The 19631-nt window shown below is 35.3% G+C and overlaps 1 protein-coding gene across 1 annotated transcript; it reads left to right on the forward strand.

Moving 5' to 3' along the window:
- The first annotated feature begins 3366 nt into the window (after nucleotides 1-3366).
- On the forward strand, nucleotides 3367-16049 carry LOC118274737 (alpha-tocopherol transfer protein-like). Its single transcript, XM_050696984.1, has 8 exons — nucleotides 3367-3519; nucleotides 11327-11486; nucleotides 12129-12288; nucleotides 12671-12729; nucleotides 13998-14194; nucleotides 14631-14741; nucleotides 15162-15264; nucleotides 15736-16049. The coding sequence occupies exons 2-8, from the start codon at nucleotides 11333-11335 to the stop codon at nucleotides 15885-15887; spliced, it is 936 nt and encodes a 311-aa protein (XP_050552941.1). The 5' UTR covers nucleotides 3367-3519; nucleotides 11327-11332; the 3' UTR covers nucleotides 15888-16049.
- Nucleotides 16050-19631: the final 3582 nt, after the last annotated feature.

Consider the following 19631-nt stretch of genomic DNA (forward strand, 5'->3'; position numbering starts at 1 on the left):
TGTCCCTTATTAACCAAGATTGAAATGTAGGCCATTATGGAGTCTGATCCGGAGCTGCGGACTACCTAGCGGGCTTACTGGGGCTCTGGCTCGAAAGGAGTTTTAGTTAGTTTTTAGTCAGTAAGAGTCTGACACTCCCTCTTTGCCGGCGGGAGAAGTCATTGGATGACTTTTCCCCCTTAAAAAAAAAGGCCATTATGGAGTACGTACTAAGTGTGGGAGAGCCATGCTTCGGCACGAATGGGCCGGCTCGACCGGAGTGATACCACGGCCTCACTGAAAACTAACGTGAAACAACGCTTGCGTTGTGTTTCGTTGTGTAAGTGAGGTTACCAGAGGCCCAATTACCCTTTCAAATCTTCCCCATCCCTGATTTCCCGACAATGATCAAATTCCGAACCCCCAAAAGGTCGGCAAGGCACTTGTTACGCCTCTGGTGTTTCAGGTGTCCATGAACGGCGGCGATTGCTTACCATCAGGTGATCCGTCTGCTCGTTTACCGGCTTATACCATAAAAAATTAAATTTATTGTTCCATGACTCCACACGTGCGTTTATTTTATTAATTAGTATAAAGTATTTTTTGCAGTATCGTCACGCACGAGGCTTTAAGCCACGGCTCAAATATCTTTATAAATATAATTTAAATAAGGACAGATATCCTCTATAGATCATTATTATTTTCTTATCTACATAGTAAATAGCTGTGCTTACTTAACTGTACTTTTATAGAAAGTGTGACTCTGCTAATTAGACAGTCTAATTTTCATCACTAATTTGACAAATCTAGTTAAATAAGTCTGATCTAGATGTAATCGCATCAACTAATAACAAGCTGTGATTTATTTTTAGGGGATTTTTAAATTTATGCCAAAATAACAAATTTAAATTTCTTTCTAAATTGGAATACGTTGACCGGCATAAATGTCTGTAGTTATGATTACTGACAAATGTCTTCAATATTTTTAGACATCAATGATTTTTTTATGGTATAGGCCAGTAAACGGTCAGTAGAATCCCCTTATGATAAGTAACCGGTGCCACCCAGAATAACTCCGAAACACCAGAGGCGTTACAATTGCGTTGCCGACTTTTTTGGGGTTAGGAATTTGATCATTCTTGGGGAATTAGGTATTGAGAGCCGACCCATTCGTGGTGAAGCATGGCTCTCTCACACTTAAAACTGTCATTTCTGTTAATTAGATTAAATAAATAAATAAAAATACAAAAAATTCAAGTAACTAGTTGGCACGAAATAATAATTAATAAAATCCACGCATTGAACGCATTTAAGTTATTTTATTAAATTCAATTATTCTTAATTGGGACCTAAGTATACAGAAAAAAATAGGATGAATTTAATATACATAATAATCACCGAATCATATAATTAGACCACTCACCGTATCGAAAAAAAAAACAAAAAAATTGCACATTAAAGGACTCATAGGCATAAAATTCTTTAAATAAATTTATTTATATGCACATAATTTAAACCTTTAACCGCCCAGTTAAATATAAATTACTACCGTGCTCCTAACGCACGGCTAAATTAATATGTCTACACTAAATAAGGAGGAGTAATCGTGTGAATAGAATGAAACAATCATGCATGTTTTTTTCTTAATATGTTTGTTTATGATATAAGTCCAGACAGACGAATCACCTAATCTATCAATCATCGCCGTCTATGGACACCCGAAATACCAGTGCCGTTACAAGTGCGTTGCCGGCCTTTTGGGGGTTAGAAATTTAAGGGTTGTTGGGGAATCGGGGATTGGGAAGGGGGGTAATTGGGCCATTGTTAACCTCACTCTCACTACAAAATACAACGCAAGCGTTGTTTCAAGTAGGTTTTCGGTGAGGCCGTCATATTAATCCGGTCGAACCGAAGTGTGACTCTCCCACACTTAATATAATCTTCAAACACAACACTCCTCCCTCCCATTAAAGCCGTGACACATACTTTTAAAGTTCCTTATATACGACAGAGGCAGTTAATGGGTTAAACATGCTTGTTAGCTATAAAATCTTAGTTAACCATATTTTAAATTTATATAGTTACGCATAATATTATATATCCAAAATGCGTAACGACAGAGTTGTATTTACAGTCAATATTCCTATTTAGAGGTGTATTGTCTTAAAATCGGCACCATCATACAATAGCACACTTTTCAGCACTTCGCATTTTCAGGGTGCTTTTCCACTACTGATGTGATGTGCTACACTTCGTTGCAGTGGATGCGTTGGGTCATATTCATTGCTACACATAGTTTAGCACTGGTGTAAACGGACTCAGCTAAGCTATGTTTTTATATGGAAAGATGTGCATCTTCCTCGCATAGCTATATAGCTTAGTATCAGTGGAAACGTTCACATAATTTCACCTAGCCTAGCTACATAGCACATCTCTGGTGAAAAAGCACACTTAAAATTGTTGCTGCCTTCTACTCTATTCCATAAAAAACATATTTTAATGAATCACAATTGATGTGACAGACAGTTAGTTCTCGTTGTAGTATTATGACAAAATACTATTATTAGCTCAAAGACTTGGTTATATAAACCGATTGTTCACAGTTACCGATCAATATTGCTGTGTGAACAGATTGCTTCACCCACAATACGGTATGAAATTAACTGCACAGTTTACTAGTTAATTAATCAGCTAATTGAAGATGCAATACTTACAGCAGAAAGCAATAATGATTTCCTACTATTTATAGAATTGTCTAATAAAATACTGATACAATTGAATTTTGCTTTTATTTTATCTATTACTACTTCAAAACTGAAGTTTTAAATAAATCCAATAATATATTTCTAGTTTATTTGGCATCCCGAAAATTTGGTAAAAAGGTATCGTCACGCCTTTTATTCCCGAAGGGGTAGGCAGAGGTGCACATTACGGCACTCAATGCCACTGTACGAAGTACACCTACTTTTCACCATTTGTGTTATAAGACCCATGTAATAGAGCTAAACCTATTGCCATATACCGTACACAACACCAGACTCCGTAATGCAACTGAGAAATTTTCAAAAAGCCGAAAAATACCCATCGATTCTGTACCGGACCCGGGAATCGAACCGAGACCCTTTGCCCGGCAATGACAGTGGAACTTGCGACCACTCGACCAACGAGGCAAGAACAATTAAATAAAGCTAAATGAAAATGTAGTTTAAACCTTTATCGATACAATTTTTCTTACGCCTCCGATCTTCATTACATTAATTACGTAAGGTAAATATTAAGGAAAAATGCCACCATTTTTTGTTCATAACATTGCCCTCTGTAGCTTCTGTGGCAATAGTCCGTGAAAATGACGATCTCACGGAGATTTCATTCGCGTCAAACGAACTTAGTATCATTGTCAATAGTGCCGTGGTAGGCAGCGCACGCGACCATCGCATCAGTTGCGACTCGTGTCACTGCGCTGAAATATTTTGTGATTTTATTTTATTTATTTTAATTTTATTTTATTTTGTTACGAGGATTGTTTTGGTTTAGTTTTCGGTAAGTATTTATTCAATTTTGTTATTTAATTTTGTTTTGTTTTTATATTATTTGACTAGTTGACCCGGCAAACTTCGTACTGTCTCAAATATTTTTCTCATCTTTTAAACCTTCCCTGGAGTTCCACAAATAATTCAAGACCAAAATTTGGGTTCTCGAGTTTTAGCGAGACTAACGAACAGCAGTAGATATTTATATTAGGTTTAAGGAAGGTTGTCAAGTTTGATTCAAGCGCTATTGTTTGTATTATCTTTTGATTGTTTCGGAAAAAAACTTGCTAATTTCTTTCAATTAGTTTAATAAGTTAACAGCAAATTCAATACATTGTAATTTTATTGCAATAAGATATAATCCACTTGAATTTTAAGCTGTTTGTTTAGACTACAAACAATCGATATTTCTATTAGAAATTATTTTAAGGAAGAGACCAAGGATCACTAATATATACCTAGGTAAAATAATTTTAGGTTTTAGGTACGTACCTACTAGGCATGCAGATCTTGTTGATGCTAATACTAGGACTGACCCGGAGCTGCGGACTACCTAGCGGGTTACCGGGGCTCCAGCTCCAAGAGTATAAGTAGGAACGAAGTGATTTTTAGTCAGTATAAGTCTGACACTCCTTCTCGCCTCACCCAAGTCAAGGCGGCAGAAGTCATTAGACGATTTTCCCGCCTCAGTAAAAGGCTGATAGATACTAGGACAGCAGATTTGTTAAGGAGCATAAAGTGATTATTTTCCAATATTCCTGTAACTATCATGGGTGCATGATAGTGTCAGTAATATTAGAAAATATGATAAAGCCAAAGAATGAAGTGAGACATTAGTTTAATAAGTAATGTTATTCATGGCAAATAAGCACATGGCAGTTACCTACCGGCTTATGATAAGATATTAGGTACCTATACAACGGAAATATGACAAGCCCGTACTGTTTGTGGTATTGCGTAGATTAATCCATACATACATACGATACATACATTTTATAATATTTAATTCTAAATAAACACGAATGCTTGCGTTCATTATCCTGTGGTTTTGTTATGATAACATTTATTTTTGTCTGGACTTTAAAACAGACTATGACCTCTAAGTATGCATTTCTTCTCAGGGTAGTCCGATAGGAAATGCCGGCCTCATCTCGCTATTTCAAATATTGACGTGTAAAACACGGATAAATAAATATCATCATCATCAAAATAATTTGGGCCCAATTAATCCAACTACATTAAGTTCGCATCTTTGTTCATATGATAGTAGTCTCTAAACAATGGTAATAAAGCCTATAATGGAGGTGGATAAGAGAGGACACAGGTGTCTTCTTGACTGTTTACAAGTAATTTTTTTTAATAATAATTTTATTCAATTTTTTTACATAAAATGTGGCCTTAAATCTAGACTCGCCAAACTGTAACGTTTGATGGCGAGAAGCGCTCATGAAACAATGGGCATTGTTAAAAAAAAAACGAAATTTATTATTAACTAGCTTTTGCCCGCGACTTCGTTCGCGTGGAATAGTGACTTCCGGCAAATTTTTGGTTTTAACCACATAGTTCCCGATCTCGCGGGATCTCTTCAAAAATGAGATGTGGAAGATATTCCAGGGAACTCTTCAAAAATCAACATAATGAGCTCTGCGTTTGAATTTAATAGATGTATACTCACTTAGGGCATTGAAAAAATAGTTTAAAAACGGACTTAAACTAACTTAAAACTAAAGAAAGCTACGAATTACGAATTTATAACAATTAAAAAAGAAACTATATTACAACCTATCCTCTATGCTATAATAACCAAGCTTAAACTAAATAATTTAAAAGAAACGACTTAAATCTAATCTAATTAATTTATAAATTAGACTTACAATTTTATTAAAAAAACTAACTACAGTAACTACTAATAATCGATATCAAACTAAACCTACGTTTTAACGTTAAATAGTTTAACCAAAAAACCAGGAAAACCCAACAAATAAACTTATTAATTGTATATATATTATAAATACCCAACCAAATGAATGTAACGAAACCATAGCGCGATCTATTTCGATCCCAACGCCATCTATCGAGGATAAAGACAACTTTGATTATTTATTTATACTCCGTTCGGTCATTTTCTTTGTACTAAAAGTTTAATTATATTGATATTATTTTTTTTCATACCTTTTTACTATTTATTTACTTTTTTTCGATGAATTAAAACAATAACATGAACCGAAGTCGTGTAACGATCGACATAGAATTATTTATAAATAATTTATTTCTTATTATTATTTTTTGATTTTTGAAATAAAAATATATCTATGTCCTTTCTAAGGTTCTAAACTATATCTGTACCAAATTTCAACCAAATCCGTCAAATAGTTGCGGAGATTAATGGTATAAGCATAGAATGTTCGACGTGATTCTTTAATTTGACATAACTTTTTTATTTATGAACCGATTGACATGAAACAAACACTAAATGTAAATTTAAGCATCCCACAATATATTCGTGAAAACCGCATCCAACTCGGATCAGTCGTTTCTGAGATTAGCGCGCACAGACGAACAGACAAACAGACAAACAGACAAACAGACAAACAGACAAACAGACAAAAAAAAAGTTAATTACATTTTTGGGTTCGACATCGACATAACAATAACCCCTGCTATTTTTTTTATTTTTATTTTCAGTGTACAGACAGCACTTTTCTACGATTTTATTATATGTATAGATTAAATTATTGTATTTTTTTATAATTAATTTATAATTTTTTTTTATAATAAACAAAACGTGTTATGGATGGCTTCCTTACTATCTATACATCGTATACTCGACCTGCACATCTTTCTCGCACAACTACATAGCTTAGTATCAGTGGAAACGGTCACACAGTTTCACAGCTTAGCTAATACATATTCGTATCATAGCTACATTGCACATATCTGGTCGAAAAGCACTCTAAGACGGGTGTTTATGAAAAATAAAAAATAATAATAATGGTTGTGATTTAGCTTTTCTAATGAATTTGTCACTGTTTCTGTCATAAATTCATAATTTAATCGTTTTTCGTTATTGGTTTTTTGCGGTTTGCGGTTTACACATAGGTACACAAGGTACAATATAAGATACATTTTAACTAAAAATCACGGTTTAATCACGTAAATTAATGGAGAAAAGCTCTACTTGTTTCGAGTCACAGAGAGTCTTCATCTTGTACTTACGCGACGACACTGCGTCTGCACACGCTGCTCACGATGAAGAGTCCCTCTGATTTTCCTCTGTGTCCCTCTGATTTTTAGTTAATTTAATATGTCTAATGATAGTTATTATAGAACGATAAATTTTGTAATAAATATTGCACTACTAAATATCGAGACCAAATTTCATACACAAACCAATAATCATAATATATCATCTATAGACACCAGATACCAGACTGCATAGCTGATGAAATTCCTATACTCTTAATTACATCAATCTAAATAAAAAAAAAACCGACAAACTGGTTGAATACGACATGGAAGCCGGTCGACCTGTTAAATCGAGTTGCTTTCGCAACGAAATGCTAGTTCCGTTCACTTAGTAAGTGTTGCGAAAGCCCAGTACCTAGCTTACCTAGGGCATTAGGTTCACTTCTAGTACTCTAACAGGCAGTATATTTATAATTGGAGTGGGGTTTTAAAAACTAAAAGCTTGAAGTAAGATAAGAGGCTAAAAATAACAATCGAACAAAAATTAACATCTTTTTTCGAAACGTCAAAAATCTATCTATATTTTCTATGAAATAATGCTTTATGATAATATTATCAGATTATTGCATCGAATAACAGACTTAGTTCTAAAAAAATAGGTAGAAAAATTGAAAAGTTAAGTAGATTGTCAAAATGAATGAAAGTTGTAAATAAATGATTTGATCGTTTGTTTGTGTACATTGACAAGGCATCGAAACTGTTCGAACGATTGAAATTTCTATTGTATTCAAGAACTAATGGATCTTCTAAGGAGTTTAAGAGCTGGAAACGATAGACTTCAATAAATTTGAAATTATCTTTTAAATCTTGCTTAATAGATTATAATATAGCCAATGAATTCCAAATGAAAACCAAATTATATCTCAGTGTGATTTCAAACACACACATATGACTAAAAAAAACTAACTTCCAATGACTTTTTCACACAGTTATTTCTTATACAATAGTTCAAAGAATCTTCATACCTATGAAAGACAATTAACCAAATAATAATTAGTAGTTCTAACTTAACTATTATGAATTAGTGATCATATACGTGACCCAGGAGTCAAGGTTTAGGGTTTTCAGAGATTATTCTTACATAAACCATTATTTAATAATTATTTAAGAATGAATAACGCATGAACTTTTGGCCTTTTGCGTGACAAAAATATGTTTTTGTCCGGTTTTTTTTCTGTTAGGATAATGGATTTATTAATTTTAAAAGATTTTTTATTTAGCTTGACCTGTCTGTTTGTTTGGGTCTTTTGTAATGAAACCCCTTTCCTGACAACAGTTCAATGTGATGTTTGGTACACACTCTTATTCTATACTAGTTACCCGCCCTAACTTCGCATGGGTGCAATGGTGATATATTATGCATGTATTATACATATTCACCTTGAATTACTCTATCTATTTAAAAAACCCGCATCAAATCCTTTGCGTATTTTTAAAGATTTAAGCATACAAAGGGACATAGGGACAGAGAAACCAACTTTGTTTTTTTACACATTAAAACCGTTTAACATAAAACATATTTTTTTGTACATTACTTTGTTTTAGTATATTATATACATGTAGGGAAATAAAGTGCATTTCCTAAAAATAAATTAGGGTAGTATACGGTAGTAGACAGGGTCAGAGTAGAAACATTAAAAATCTAATTAGTCCGGCAGTTACATAAATAAAAAATATTAGACACATTTTTTTATTTTGTCATATACTTAAGATTACAATACTTAGATAAAACGGAGTTATGTTTAGGAATGAGAGGTCGTTATGTCACGTTACCCTATAAAATGTAGTAAGTTAGTTTCTTGACGTCACACGATATTACGTCAAAAGTATTTAATTTTTTAAAGAAAAGAAGAAATACATGTCTTTTGTTTTATATGTAGATAAATTGTAGGTGGCATTTCGTCCCATAATGTACACCTCTGGTCGCTCCTTTAATCCCCAAAGGCTACCCCTTTATTTATTATCGATATTTATTTATTATCCATATTTTAAGAAGATAGTGTTATAGAACCGACGTGAAACAACACTTGAGATGTGTTTCGTTGTGTAAGTGAATTTACCGGAGGCCCAATTACTCTGCAAATCTCCCTAATCTCTAACACTTCTCAGACTCCTTATGCCAAAAGGCCAGCATCGCACTTATAACGCCGTTGGTGCTTCGAGTGTCCATAGGCGGTGATAATTGCTCACAATCAGGTGATCCGTCTGCTCGTTTACCGACTTATCACATAATAAAACTAATCACGGAACTGCAAAACATTGTGTTGTTCGTCGACTCATAATAAAAATAATGTTTAAAAATAAATGCACTTCTATTTATTATTTAATCAGATACTTTTTGCTCTCACGGGGTCTTCGTTCTTTTATACGCCCAGCTTTAAATCAAGCTAAGCATAACCAGTCTAAACTGACCGTCGATTGTGTGGAAAGATCATACAAAGCAAGACCAAGATAAACTGGTTTTGTATAGCTCAATGTGTTTATTACTTTTTGCTTAATTTATAATAGTTATTAGTACTTGTTATTCTTATATACTGTATACAATAGTCCAGATATACATTTTTTAATCAATGTCTAGATCTATTCTATGTACCTATACATACTTTGAAATAAATAAAAAACGTATCATTAGGTACGAAAAAGTTTCGGGTTTTTACTTGGAGACTTGACGTAATAATCTTAATTAAGAACGAATTATTATGTAACTGGATTTTGTCCGCGATTTGGCCCGCGTAGAACAATGACTCCTTTTTTTAATGTGTGGAAATCCTTTTGTCTTGCGATGTGCGTCAGACAGCAGGTTATGTCGGACTCTTACCGACTAAAACCACGCACCTTATTCCTGAAAACAACAGCATTTGGGATTTTGACTTATTGCCTTCTATAAGAACTGTATCAAACATCAGAATCGATTCAGTAGGTACTTAAGTTCTGCCATGTCAATGACATGTCGTGTTGACATGTCTGTGAGAATAATCGCGACCAAACACGGTCGAGAATGCGATCGAGCTCACTTTAAACGTTCGAATCGACAGTTACAGAACAGAGTTTTTTTTTTTGAGGGGGAAATCTTTCATTCACTCATCCCGTTTTCGATGAGGCGAGAAGGAGTGTCAGACTTACTAACTAAAAACCACCCCGTTCCTTCTCCTACTTTGAGCTGGAGCCTCGAGAACGGGTTGTGTTGTCCGCAGCTCCATACCGGAGTTACAGAATAGCCTGGCAGTTATTTTGCTATTAATACGTACGACGTAAATATTTCTTTTTTTTGTTCTCTATAGACTAAAGAATTCTCGTGTCCTAGCAAATCCTTGATTTCATTAATTACTAGCCTAACATTGGTCTTGCTTTGATCCTTTTTTACTACGTGATTATCAATAAAGACACCTTGAGAGATAGTTCTATCATTTGTTCATACAAATATATTACTAAGAAAAAAAAACAACGCCTTCAAGGACTCCCACTTAGCAGTACATAGAACAAAAATGCATTTTCGCAATATTTTGTCATCTAATACAAACATAACTGACACGTATTTAGTTGAGAATAGAGTTCAATGTCGCAGTTGCGCAACAAACAGCTGATACTCGTGTATGCGGCCATATTGTTTTAATGCGACTGATCTTGAACTTGAATTTAGTCAAAGGGTGGTTTACATTTTTGACCTTTTGGGGGGGGGAGGGAAACATCCAATGAGTCCTCCCGCCTTGGGCGAGGCAAGAGGGAGTGTCAGACTCTTACTGACTAAAATCCACCCCGTTCCTACTCCTGCGTTTCGAGCCGGAGCCCCGGTAAACTCGTTAAGTACATCGATACATTGATACTCGAGCTGCGCATCTTCCTTGCACAGCTTTTACATACAGTTTAGTATCAGTGGAAACAGTCACATAGTTTCACAGCGTAGTTATTACATTTTCGCAGCACATCTCTGGTAGAATAGCGGGTGCTTTTGATTTGATGTTAATGTTATGTTATCTTCAACATAATAATACTAAAATGAAACAACAGAATACTTCCATTAGTATAAGTACTTTAAGTACGATAGACAAATACAATTATTTAAATGTAACATGATAAAAGATAACGTAGATTTGGCAATGGTGTTTGTATTTCATATTGTGCTTATTCATTCTACCATTGTATTTATTTAAGTGAGTAACTTTTACTATTACACAATAAAAACAGGTAACCAGAATTTCTTTTTCATCCATTGAACAAGCGCCAAATCTTTAAATATGGGAGAATAGCTCTCCCATACTGCTTCGGCACGAATAGACGGCTCGACCGGAGTGGTACCACGGCCTCACAGAAAACCGACGTGAAACAACGCTTGCGTTGTGTTTCGTTGTACAAATGAGGTTACTGAAGGCCCTATTACCCACCTTCCCAATCTTCCCAATCCCCGATTCCACAACAACCCTTAAATTCCTCTAACCCCCAAAAGTTTCGGATATCTATGGGCGGTGACGATTGCTTACCATTAACTTTAGTGATACGTCTGCTCGTTTATCGGCTTATACTATAACCCTAACTGAAAAATATTACTAATATAAATAATTCTTGCTTTGCAGAACAAAATGGCTTCCGCTTCAGTAATGCTGGTGCAGCCTAAAGGTGAGCTTTGGGAGAAGATCAGAGTGGAACTGAACGAGAATGTCAACACCAGAGACCAGGACCTGGCCACCATTAAGGATTGGCTGAAGAAGCAGCCACATCTGCCTGATGAATGGGGTGAGTTTGATGATGATGTTATATTTGAAGGTTGAAGTAGAAAGGAGCGTCTTATGGTTTTGGTGATTTTGTACCACATAACAGATACAAAAAATAGCTGTCAAATTGTGAACTAGCAAAAGATTTAAACTAGAGTTCAAAAGAAGGGTGTCCGAAATCAACGTAAAGTTTAATTTAGACTAGCTTCTGCTAGCAGCTTCGCTCGCATTCTCGTAGAATAAAAAGTAACTCATCTGTTATTGCAGACCATAATATACCCCTATTTCAAATTGCATCCCGATCCCTTTAGCTGTTTTGATGTGATTGAGTTTGTTACTCAATCACATAAACTCACAAACTTTCACATTTATAATATTTAGCGCCTGTTTAACCACCTTCATATAAGTGCCCGATAAACTTATGTGATAGATAGTGCATACAAATTACGTTCTTAATTCAAAGTTATCTGATACATAGTGGCTATCCAGACATTGTGAAACAAGTCCTAAGAAAGATACCATAGAATATATTATAGAATATCTGATACATACAATGTGAAACAGGTCCTAAGTAAGATACCATAGAATATCTCATAGAATATTTTCCGCTATATCCAATTAACAAAGGGTCAGTGTATAATGGTTCACTGTTACAACTCTTCAGATGACCGCTGTTTGATGAGCTTCCTCCGAGGATGCAACTTTTCTTTGGAGAGGTGCAAGAAGAAGCTGGACATGTACTTCACCATGAGGAGTGCCTGCCCGGAGTTCTTCAGCAACAGAGACATCACAAATCCGGAGCTGCACGACCTTATGAAAAGGGCGTAAGTCTTAATATTGATTGAAGATATTTAGTTTTCTCAAAAACTCTTTTTTTCATTAAAACTAATGATCTTAACCATTAGGTGCTATAGTATAAGTTTTTAAACTGACATGGTCACTAGTAACATCATTAAAACTCAAAACGGGATATTTACATCATCATAATCATCATTTATCCGTGATCATAGCGCTTGCGCTAGAGCCGAAATATCGGAAACTTGAAAAAACTAAAAAACATGGTAAATGTCGCGTTTTGAGTTCTAATGATATCATTAGGTGCTATCTCATACACTTAGCACACATTGCATTATAGACCTATCTGATGGTGCATAAACTTGATTTTTGATTACCAGTCAATAAGATTACTATTTTCTGTACTTCCAGACAAGGACCCACAATGCCAGGATTGACACCATCTGGCAGACGAGTCACCATTTGCAAAGGTAAATATTACGATCTCGAAGATCAATATGTATTTTTGTAATCATCCAGATTTAATCAAGTTTCAAATAAACTAGAAAATATTACATTGGACCCATTCTAACACCCTTAGAGACACCTTCTACCATAAAAAAACATGTCTAAATAAATTGCTAAGATATGAAAAAATGCCATATTGTTTCTAAAAACTGTTGCAACAACATGATAATATAAGAATATTGCACAATTAAGGACTTTTAGCACTATTTATTTATTGGTAAGACTGTTAAGGTGCTAAAAGCTATTGCTGTATTGTTTTTTGGCACTAAATTAGGACTTGGTCAAGTTAGATATTTTTGGAAGACATGTTAAACCAATCTTTTGAGTGATAAACATTCAATAACTTCTCCCTCTCTGGATGAAGCGAAAGAGTCACAGACTCTTACTGACTAAAAACTAGCCTGTTCCTTCTCCTGCTTTGAGCCGGAGAACCCGTAAGGTAACCTCTTAGGTTGTCCGTCTGGGTTTATGTTTTGTTATATTTATTGTGATGAGTCCTAGAAACTAAAAGGAATAAAGAATATACATATCTAGGATATTTTCCTGGTTCATTATGTCTATATTTTTCCTTAACAATGTAATAAAGTACGTTGATGCATCTATTGCATCGTATTGAAGGTAAATTAATTACCAGCGAAAACCGTTCCATTTGAACAATCATTGCCAATATAGTTCACTAGGTTTTTTATTATTTCCCGACAATTCTGACTGTGTTAACATTGTAGGAAATCCTGTTAAGACACAAATATGATTGTTTGCAATAATAATTGTGTTTAATGATGTTCAGTGTAAAATGTTAACGTTCACAAATAATAACGTAGAAACAGCTACGTTATTTTTGTTTTTAGTTTAGGATAAATGAAATTTCTGCCTTTTAAAGCCCGTCCACAATGCGAAATAAATACGCTTTATTCGTGTTAAACGTAAAACGGGGTGAATAGATTCAAGAATGGGGTGAATAGATGTTAGTACATTTTCCCAACATTTATTCACCCCTCAGATAGATACAGAAGTATCCATTCACCCCTCAAATTCTATTCACCCCGTTTTACCGTTCGTTTATTTAAAAATTCAAAATTTTCAAATTTAAATTCACAATTATGTATGTACACACTACACATGTAACACATGGAATGTATGAAAATACCCGCACAGTCAATAGAGATTGGTCCAAAAAATATTCTGTAATTGCACATAATAACTATAGAGTTATACCAATTCCAATTTCCAGCCCTGGACAAAAAGTTGGATCCTGCACAGCTCAATGACGCGTTCAAAATTGCGATGATGATCGGTGACGTCAGACTGATGGAAGAAATCGAAGGTGTTGCTGGAGACATATACATTCTAGATGCTTCGGTAGTCAGCCCCAGTCACTTAGGCAAGCTATCCCCGTCAGCGTTGAAGAAATTCTTCATTTGTGTCCAGGTAAATAACCATTTCTTATAACAGCTTCTCTTTTGAGAAAGGCTTCCTCTTAGGATTTCCACTTGATTCTGTTCTTTGCTATGCGTAAACTTTTTGGCCTTGCTAGTTGTTTGAAGTCGTGTTATAATAAAAGGAGAGAAGCCGAGTGCCGAGAGTATATTTTAAGTGGTTTTAGTTTTTTTTAACTGTTACTATAATAGCAATAAGAGCTTATTTATTTAATAACCATTTATTATGTTTGAGGATCCTGCCTTCCTCCCTAAAAGATGTATGTAATAGAGAATAGAATTGCGTGCAATTATATTTTTAATCAAGACATATGTATAGCAATGTGTTTATTGATGAAATTGCAGTATTTTTGTTGTAAGGCTACTTAATATGTATCATTTAAAACCAATGTGTTTTTGAAACCAATAAAAAATATCTCACATTGCAGGAAGCCTACCCAATCAAACTGAAAGAGGTCCACGTGGTAAACTCAACACCTTTGGTGGAGACAGTCTACAACGTCATTAAACCCTTCCTCAAGGAAAAGATGAGGCAGAGAGTAAGTTCCTTATCAGCACATCACTCCAAATCTACTGGTGAACATAGACCTGAGTAGGCCTCCCACTAAGGCTGCTAGATTGGTCGGTTAAAAGCTACCTGTATCCAACGGCTCCCGTAGCACGTAACATCATATTTATTATTGTCATGTCATTGTTATTTTTATAGAAAACTAGACGACCTCTAAATTTTAACAAACTCAACATAAAAGTAATTAGCGGAATCGGTTCAGTTGTTCTCGAGATTTGCGCTTAGCAGCACATTTAGCATTTACTAGATCTTTTTTTGAGCTATCATGATATTTACAATCACATACCGACCCATAAAGAACTACAATTTGTGAATAATAAAGAACTATGAATTAAAATCCTCTGCGTCTAATCTTCTACACCAACTAATCTTCTTGTATTTATTCTTGCAGATCCACTTCCATAGCAGCTACACAGCTCTCCACGAGTTCGTACCTAAGGAGTTACTGCCAACTGAATATGGTGGCACTGGCTGCCCTCTTGACGAGATCAACAGTATGTATACTTTTGAACTACTATTTCCATTTTTTTACTATTGTAAAAAGATTGGCAGATAACTTGGCAAGATTTTGTTATCATATTTTTCAAGAAAATTTCTTTATTAACTAAAAATACGCGGACGCGGACGTTCAATAGTCAGCGCAACGTCGCGCCGCGTATGCGCACGATGCTTGTGACGAGCAATCCCTGTGCGATTGGCGGATTTCTCTTATTATTTAAAAAAAATTTGCCAAGTTATGTGCCGAAGACTATAACAGTAATAAAGCTTAAAGTCCCATGTACCTATTAGGCAAAAGAAGAGCGCTTTGCGATTTTCTGTGAAATTGCTTTGGTTTTCCGCAAGGCACTATAATAGGACCACTCAAGTTTTTCTATGCTAAATCAGAAAAAGATCTCTAGTTTGTTACATAAATAAAGTGATGTTATTAAAATATTAATAATTGGTCTATTCTGTAATAATTGCAGGTGCCTGGATAAAGAAACTCGAAGAATACAAAGATTGGTTCAAGGCCCAAGAAAATCTCAAAGCTAACGAGGCACTTCGGCCTGGAAAACCGACTAATTATGATGAACTCTTCGGTATCGATGGATCTTTTAGACAACTAGCTATAGATTAGAGCACTATTATAAACCTAGATTACTCTGTAAGGCTTCGTAAGAACATAGGTTACCTTATTTTTTGAGCATATACATATATGCATTCATTCCGATCGTAAACCTCTTCGTATAATACCTACTATGTCTTTTTAAGGGGGGAAAATGATCCAATGACTTTTCTCGTCTTGGACGAGGGGAGAGAGTGTCAGAATATTTACTGCCTATAAACCACCTCGTTCCTACTCCTGCTTTTAGAGCCGGAGCCCTGATAAACCCGCTAGGTAGTCCGCAGCTCTGGATCACCTACTGTGTATGTCTAACTGCTAGACACAAATTGACTGATATAGTTTATTCACTGAGCTATTACATTTAGTACTCCATCAACCAAAATAATAATCCTTATCAATGCATTCGTCCTCTATAATATTATTAGGATTTAAGATTAAGTTTTGCTTTCTATTAAAAGCATTCTATAAGCGTAAATGAATTCCCTTTTCATTACTACTTGCATTTATATTTTGCGCTAAAATATCAAATCATTAATGTCTATGCTTTAACCAATGTTCTTCTTAATCTTTATTTTTAAAGTATTGAGGTTTTTATCCAACAAAGATATGCCAATCAATGTTTTAACAGAGACTTAATGTCCTATCCCCTAGTTGGGGCAGTATGCGTCCATAGAAGTCCTCTACAGCAAGCGGTCTTGAGCATTTTTACAGTACTTAATATGGGGCAGTGGGCGATCAAAGACGTCCTCTATCGCGCCCGCCTGTAGCGTATTCGTAGTACTTAATGCAAAAAAACCTTGTGGTTTACCGTCGAATTGCTATGGTGTGCCGCAAGGCGTCATATTGGGACCACTCAACATTGTCTAGCTTTTAAATTGTTTGTAATTTGCTCATTATTGACAATAACTCTGTAACTACACATAGGTTATGTAATCAGATGAAATGACTCAAAAAAGAGTGCAAAATAGTGCTCTTATTACTTTTAATATAATGAAAGTTAGTATGAATATGTGGGATTTAATGGGAAATGCTTCTTATTTAATTCAAGGAATATTTTCTAACTAGATTTAAGTGTGGTGATTGTCTGTGATAAATTAAATGATTCTAAACAAAAACGTACTTTATTTTATGCTGCCTTTTCCCCTGTTGGTTTTAATTTAAAAATGTAAGGCACGAAATTTGAAAACACAAGCCCAACTATATGTCTTAAAAAGACTAGGGAATATGGGATTTTCACCCCCCACACTCCCTCCTTTCAGTTCGGGATATTTTGAGTTTTGAATATCTGAGAAACTAGCCACTTTCGGACCAGGGACCTCAGGGCTAATTTTGTAGAAAATTTGTTGTATTATCACCTTTTGAGAGGAATATGTCGAATTCGATGTCACCCTGTATATATCTACATAGATTTTTTTCAGGGGGAAAACATCCGATATCTTCTCTCACCAGAGCAAGGCGAGAGGGAATGTCAGACTCTTACTGACTAAAAACCACCCCGTTCCTACTCTTGCTTGTCAAGGAAGTGCCCCGGTAAACACGTTAGGTAGTCCGCAGCTCCGGATATCTACATAGATGAAAAGAAAAGATACGTTTGTGCGACGGATACTTCACACCAAGCCTGGTTAATAGAATAAATACAACACTATTTACACAATAATGGAAACTCAGAGTGAGAAATAATATTTACTTATGCATTTAAGTGACAATACGTTGTAAGTATGACGTTTTTAACTTTGTAGAGGATTTGTATAAAGGTTGGCAGATAACTAGGCACTTTTTTTTCAAGAAAAATACTTTATTAACTAAAAATACGCGGATGCGGACGTTCAATAGTCAGCGCACGATGCTTGTGAGAATCAATCCTTGTGCGATTAGCGGAACTTTCTTATTATTAAAAATATATATATTGCTAAGTTACTTGCTGAATTCTATACCTACATATCAAACTCTTAAGTAGACGATACTAAAAAAAACTTGCACATTAACCACACCTTTAGCTCCCTTTTTCCAATGACTTCTCCCGCCTTGTGTGAGGCGAGAGGGAGTATCAGACTCTTACTGACCAAAAACCACCCGTTCCTACTCCTGCTTTTCGAGCCGGAACGCCAGCAAACCGTCCAGTCTTCCGCGACCCACCTTTAGCTATTTGTCGTAGCAAAAACTTCATCATCAACACAGCAGTTAATAACAGTCCTTTAACGCCCGAATACTGAAAGGCTACTCAATTTTAAGTTGTACTTAAATATCGTGCTATCTCTGTCATTTATAAAGAATTGATAGGGACAAAACTAGTTTTGAGAGCGTCTTAAAATTGAGTAGCGTTTGAGTAATCGGACATAAGTCTGCTTTACATTGTTAGTGGCAGTTGATTATAACTCATAATTTCCCCCATGAGACAAATTCATTAGTTATTATGTAACCACAAAGGTTAAAACGTGGCTAAATCGTCTAGTACCAAAGGACAAGAGGTTAACAATTACAGAACAATTGTTTATATGATACATAAGCACACATTACGTATGTACTTGGACTATGTTTCCTTATGCGACTTAGATATAAGGCTGTGATTCCATTGGTAGACAGGATCGTGATATTTATTATTTGACATTATCGCTTTAAGCATCAGATGGGGCCCAGTAGGGCTGATGCCTGATCCGGAGCTGCGGACTACCTAGCGGGTTTACCGGGGCTCTGGCTTGAAAAGTAGGAGTAGGAACGGGGTGGTTTTTAGTCAGTAAGAGTCTGACACTCCCTCTCGCCTCGCCCAAGGCGAGAAAATTCATTGGATGATTTTCCTCCTTAAAAAAAGCATATCAGCTAGGCTATTCTATAACAGTTAATTCGAACCTTTAGAAGTGAGCTTGCTAATCAAATTCACCTACAAACGTCAATGATGTATTGTGAATCTGATTGAAATAGAGTAGTATCTGATTGAAATAGAGTACTAACGTTCTCCTCCATAGGAATCTACACTTGATTAGTTGAAGCCGTTTAGCTTCACTAGAGGACTGACAGACTGACACTTTCAATAATTCTATACTTCTAAATTAATAAAGGAATTTGACATTAACTTAAAAAAAAAGCATAAACAGTGTTCTATTTTCGTAGAAAAAAATAATACACAAAATCGCTCCCGCTCACTCTTCGCTAATCTATAACCGCTACACACATGTGACACGACTACATAATGTTATCAATATACATATCCACGCATCTCTGTCCGTACGTGACTAAAGTTTAGAACTAAGTACACAAGTACCTATAACATAATAATACAACAAAATCTTTTGTCTCAAATGTGCTGCAAGCGAAAATTTGAAAACAATTGCTTTTGATGATCAGCAGTTATTAATAAGATTTTGTTTGTAGGTAATGGGTACCCTTTTTTAAGAGGAATAATCATCCAATGATTTCTCCCGCCTTAGACGAGGCGAGAGGAAGTGTCAGACTCTTACTGACTAAAAACCACCCCGTTCATACTTCTGCTTTTCAAGCCAGAGCCCCGGTAAACCCGCTAGGTAGAACGCAGCTAATCTAATCCGTAGCAAATATTGTTTTGGGTCTGGGTATCATGTGTATGTAAACTTGTATGTTTGTTAACAGGAGAAAATCCTAATGTGTGGCAATGATCTTTAAAATAACAAAAACAAAACAGTTTTATTTCTTTAAAACCCTATTTGACAAACTATCTCTACTTAAACCTAGGTTCTTTTACACCACAAGTGATGGCTAATAATAACTCCTCATCGCCCTCAG

This window comes from Spodoptera frugiperda, chromosome 11 (assembly GCF_023101765.2).
Source record: "Spodoptera frugiperda isolate SF20-4 chromosome 11, AGI-APGP_CSIRO_Sfru_2.0, whole genome shotgun sequence".
NCBI lineage: Eukaryota > Metazoa > Arthropoda > Insecta > Lepidoptera > Noctuidae > Spodoptera > Spodoptera frugiperda.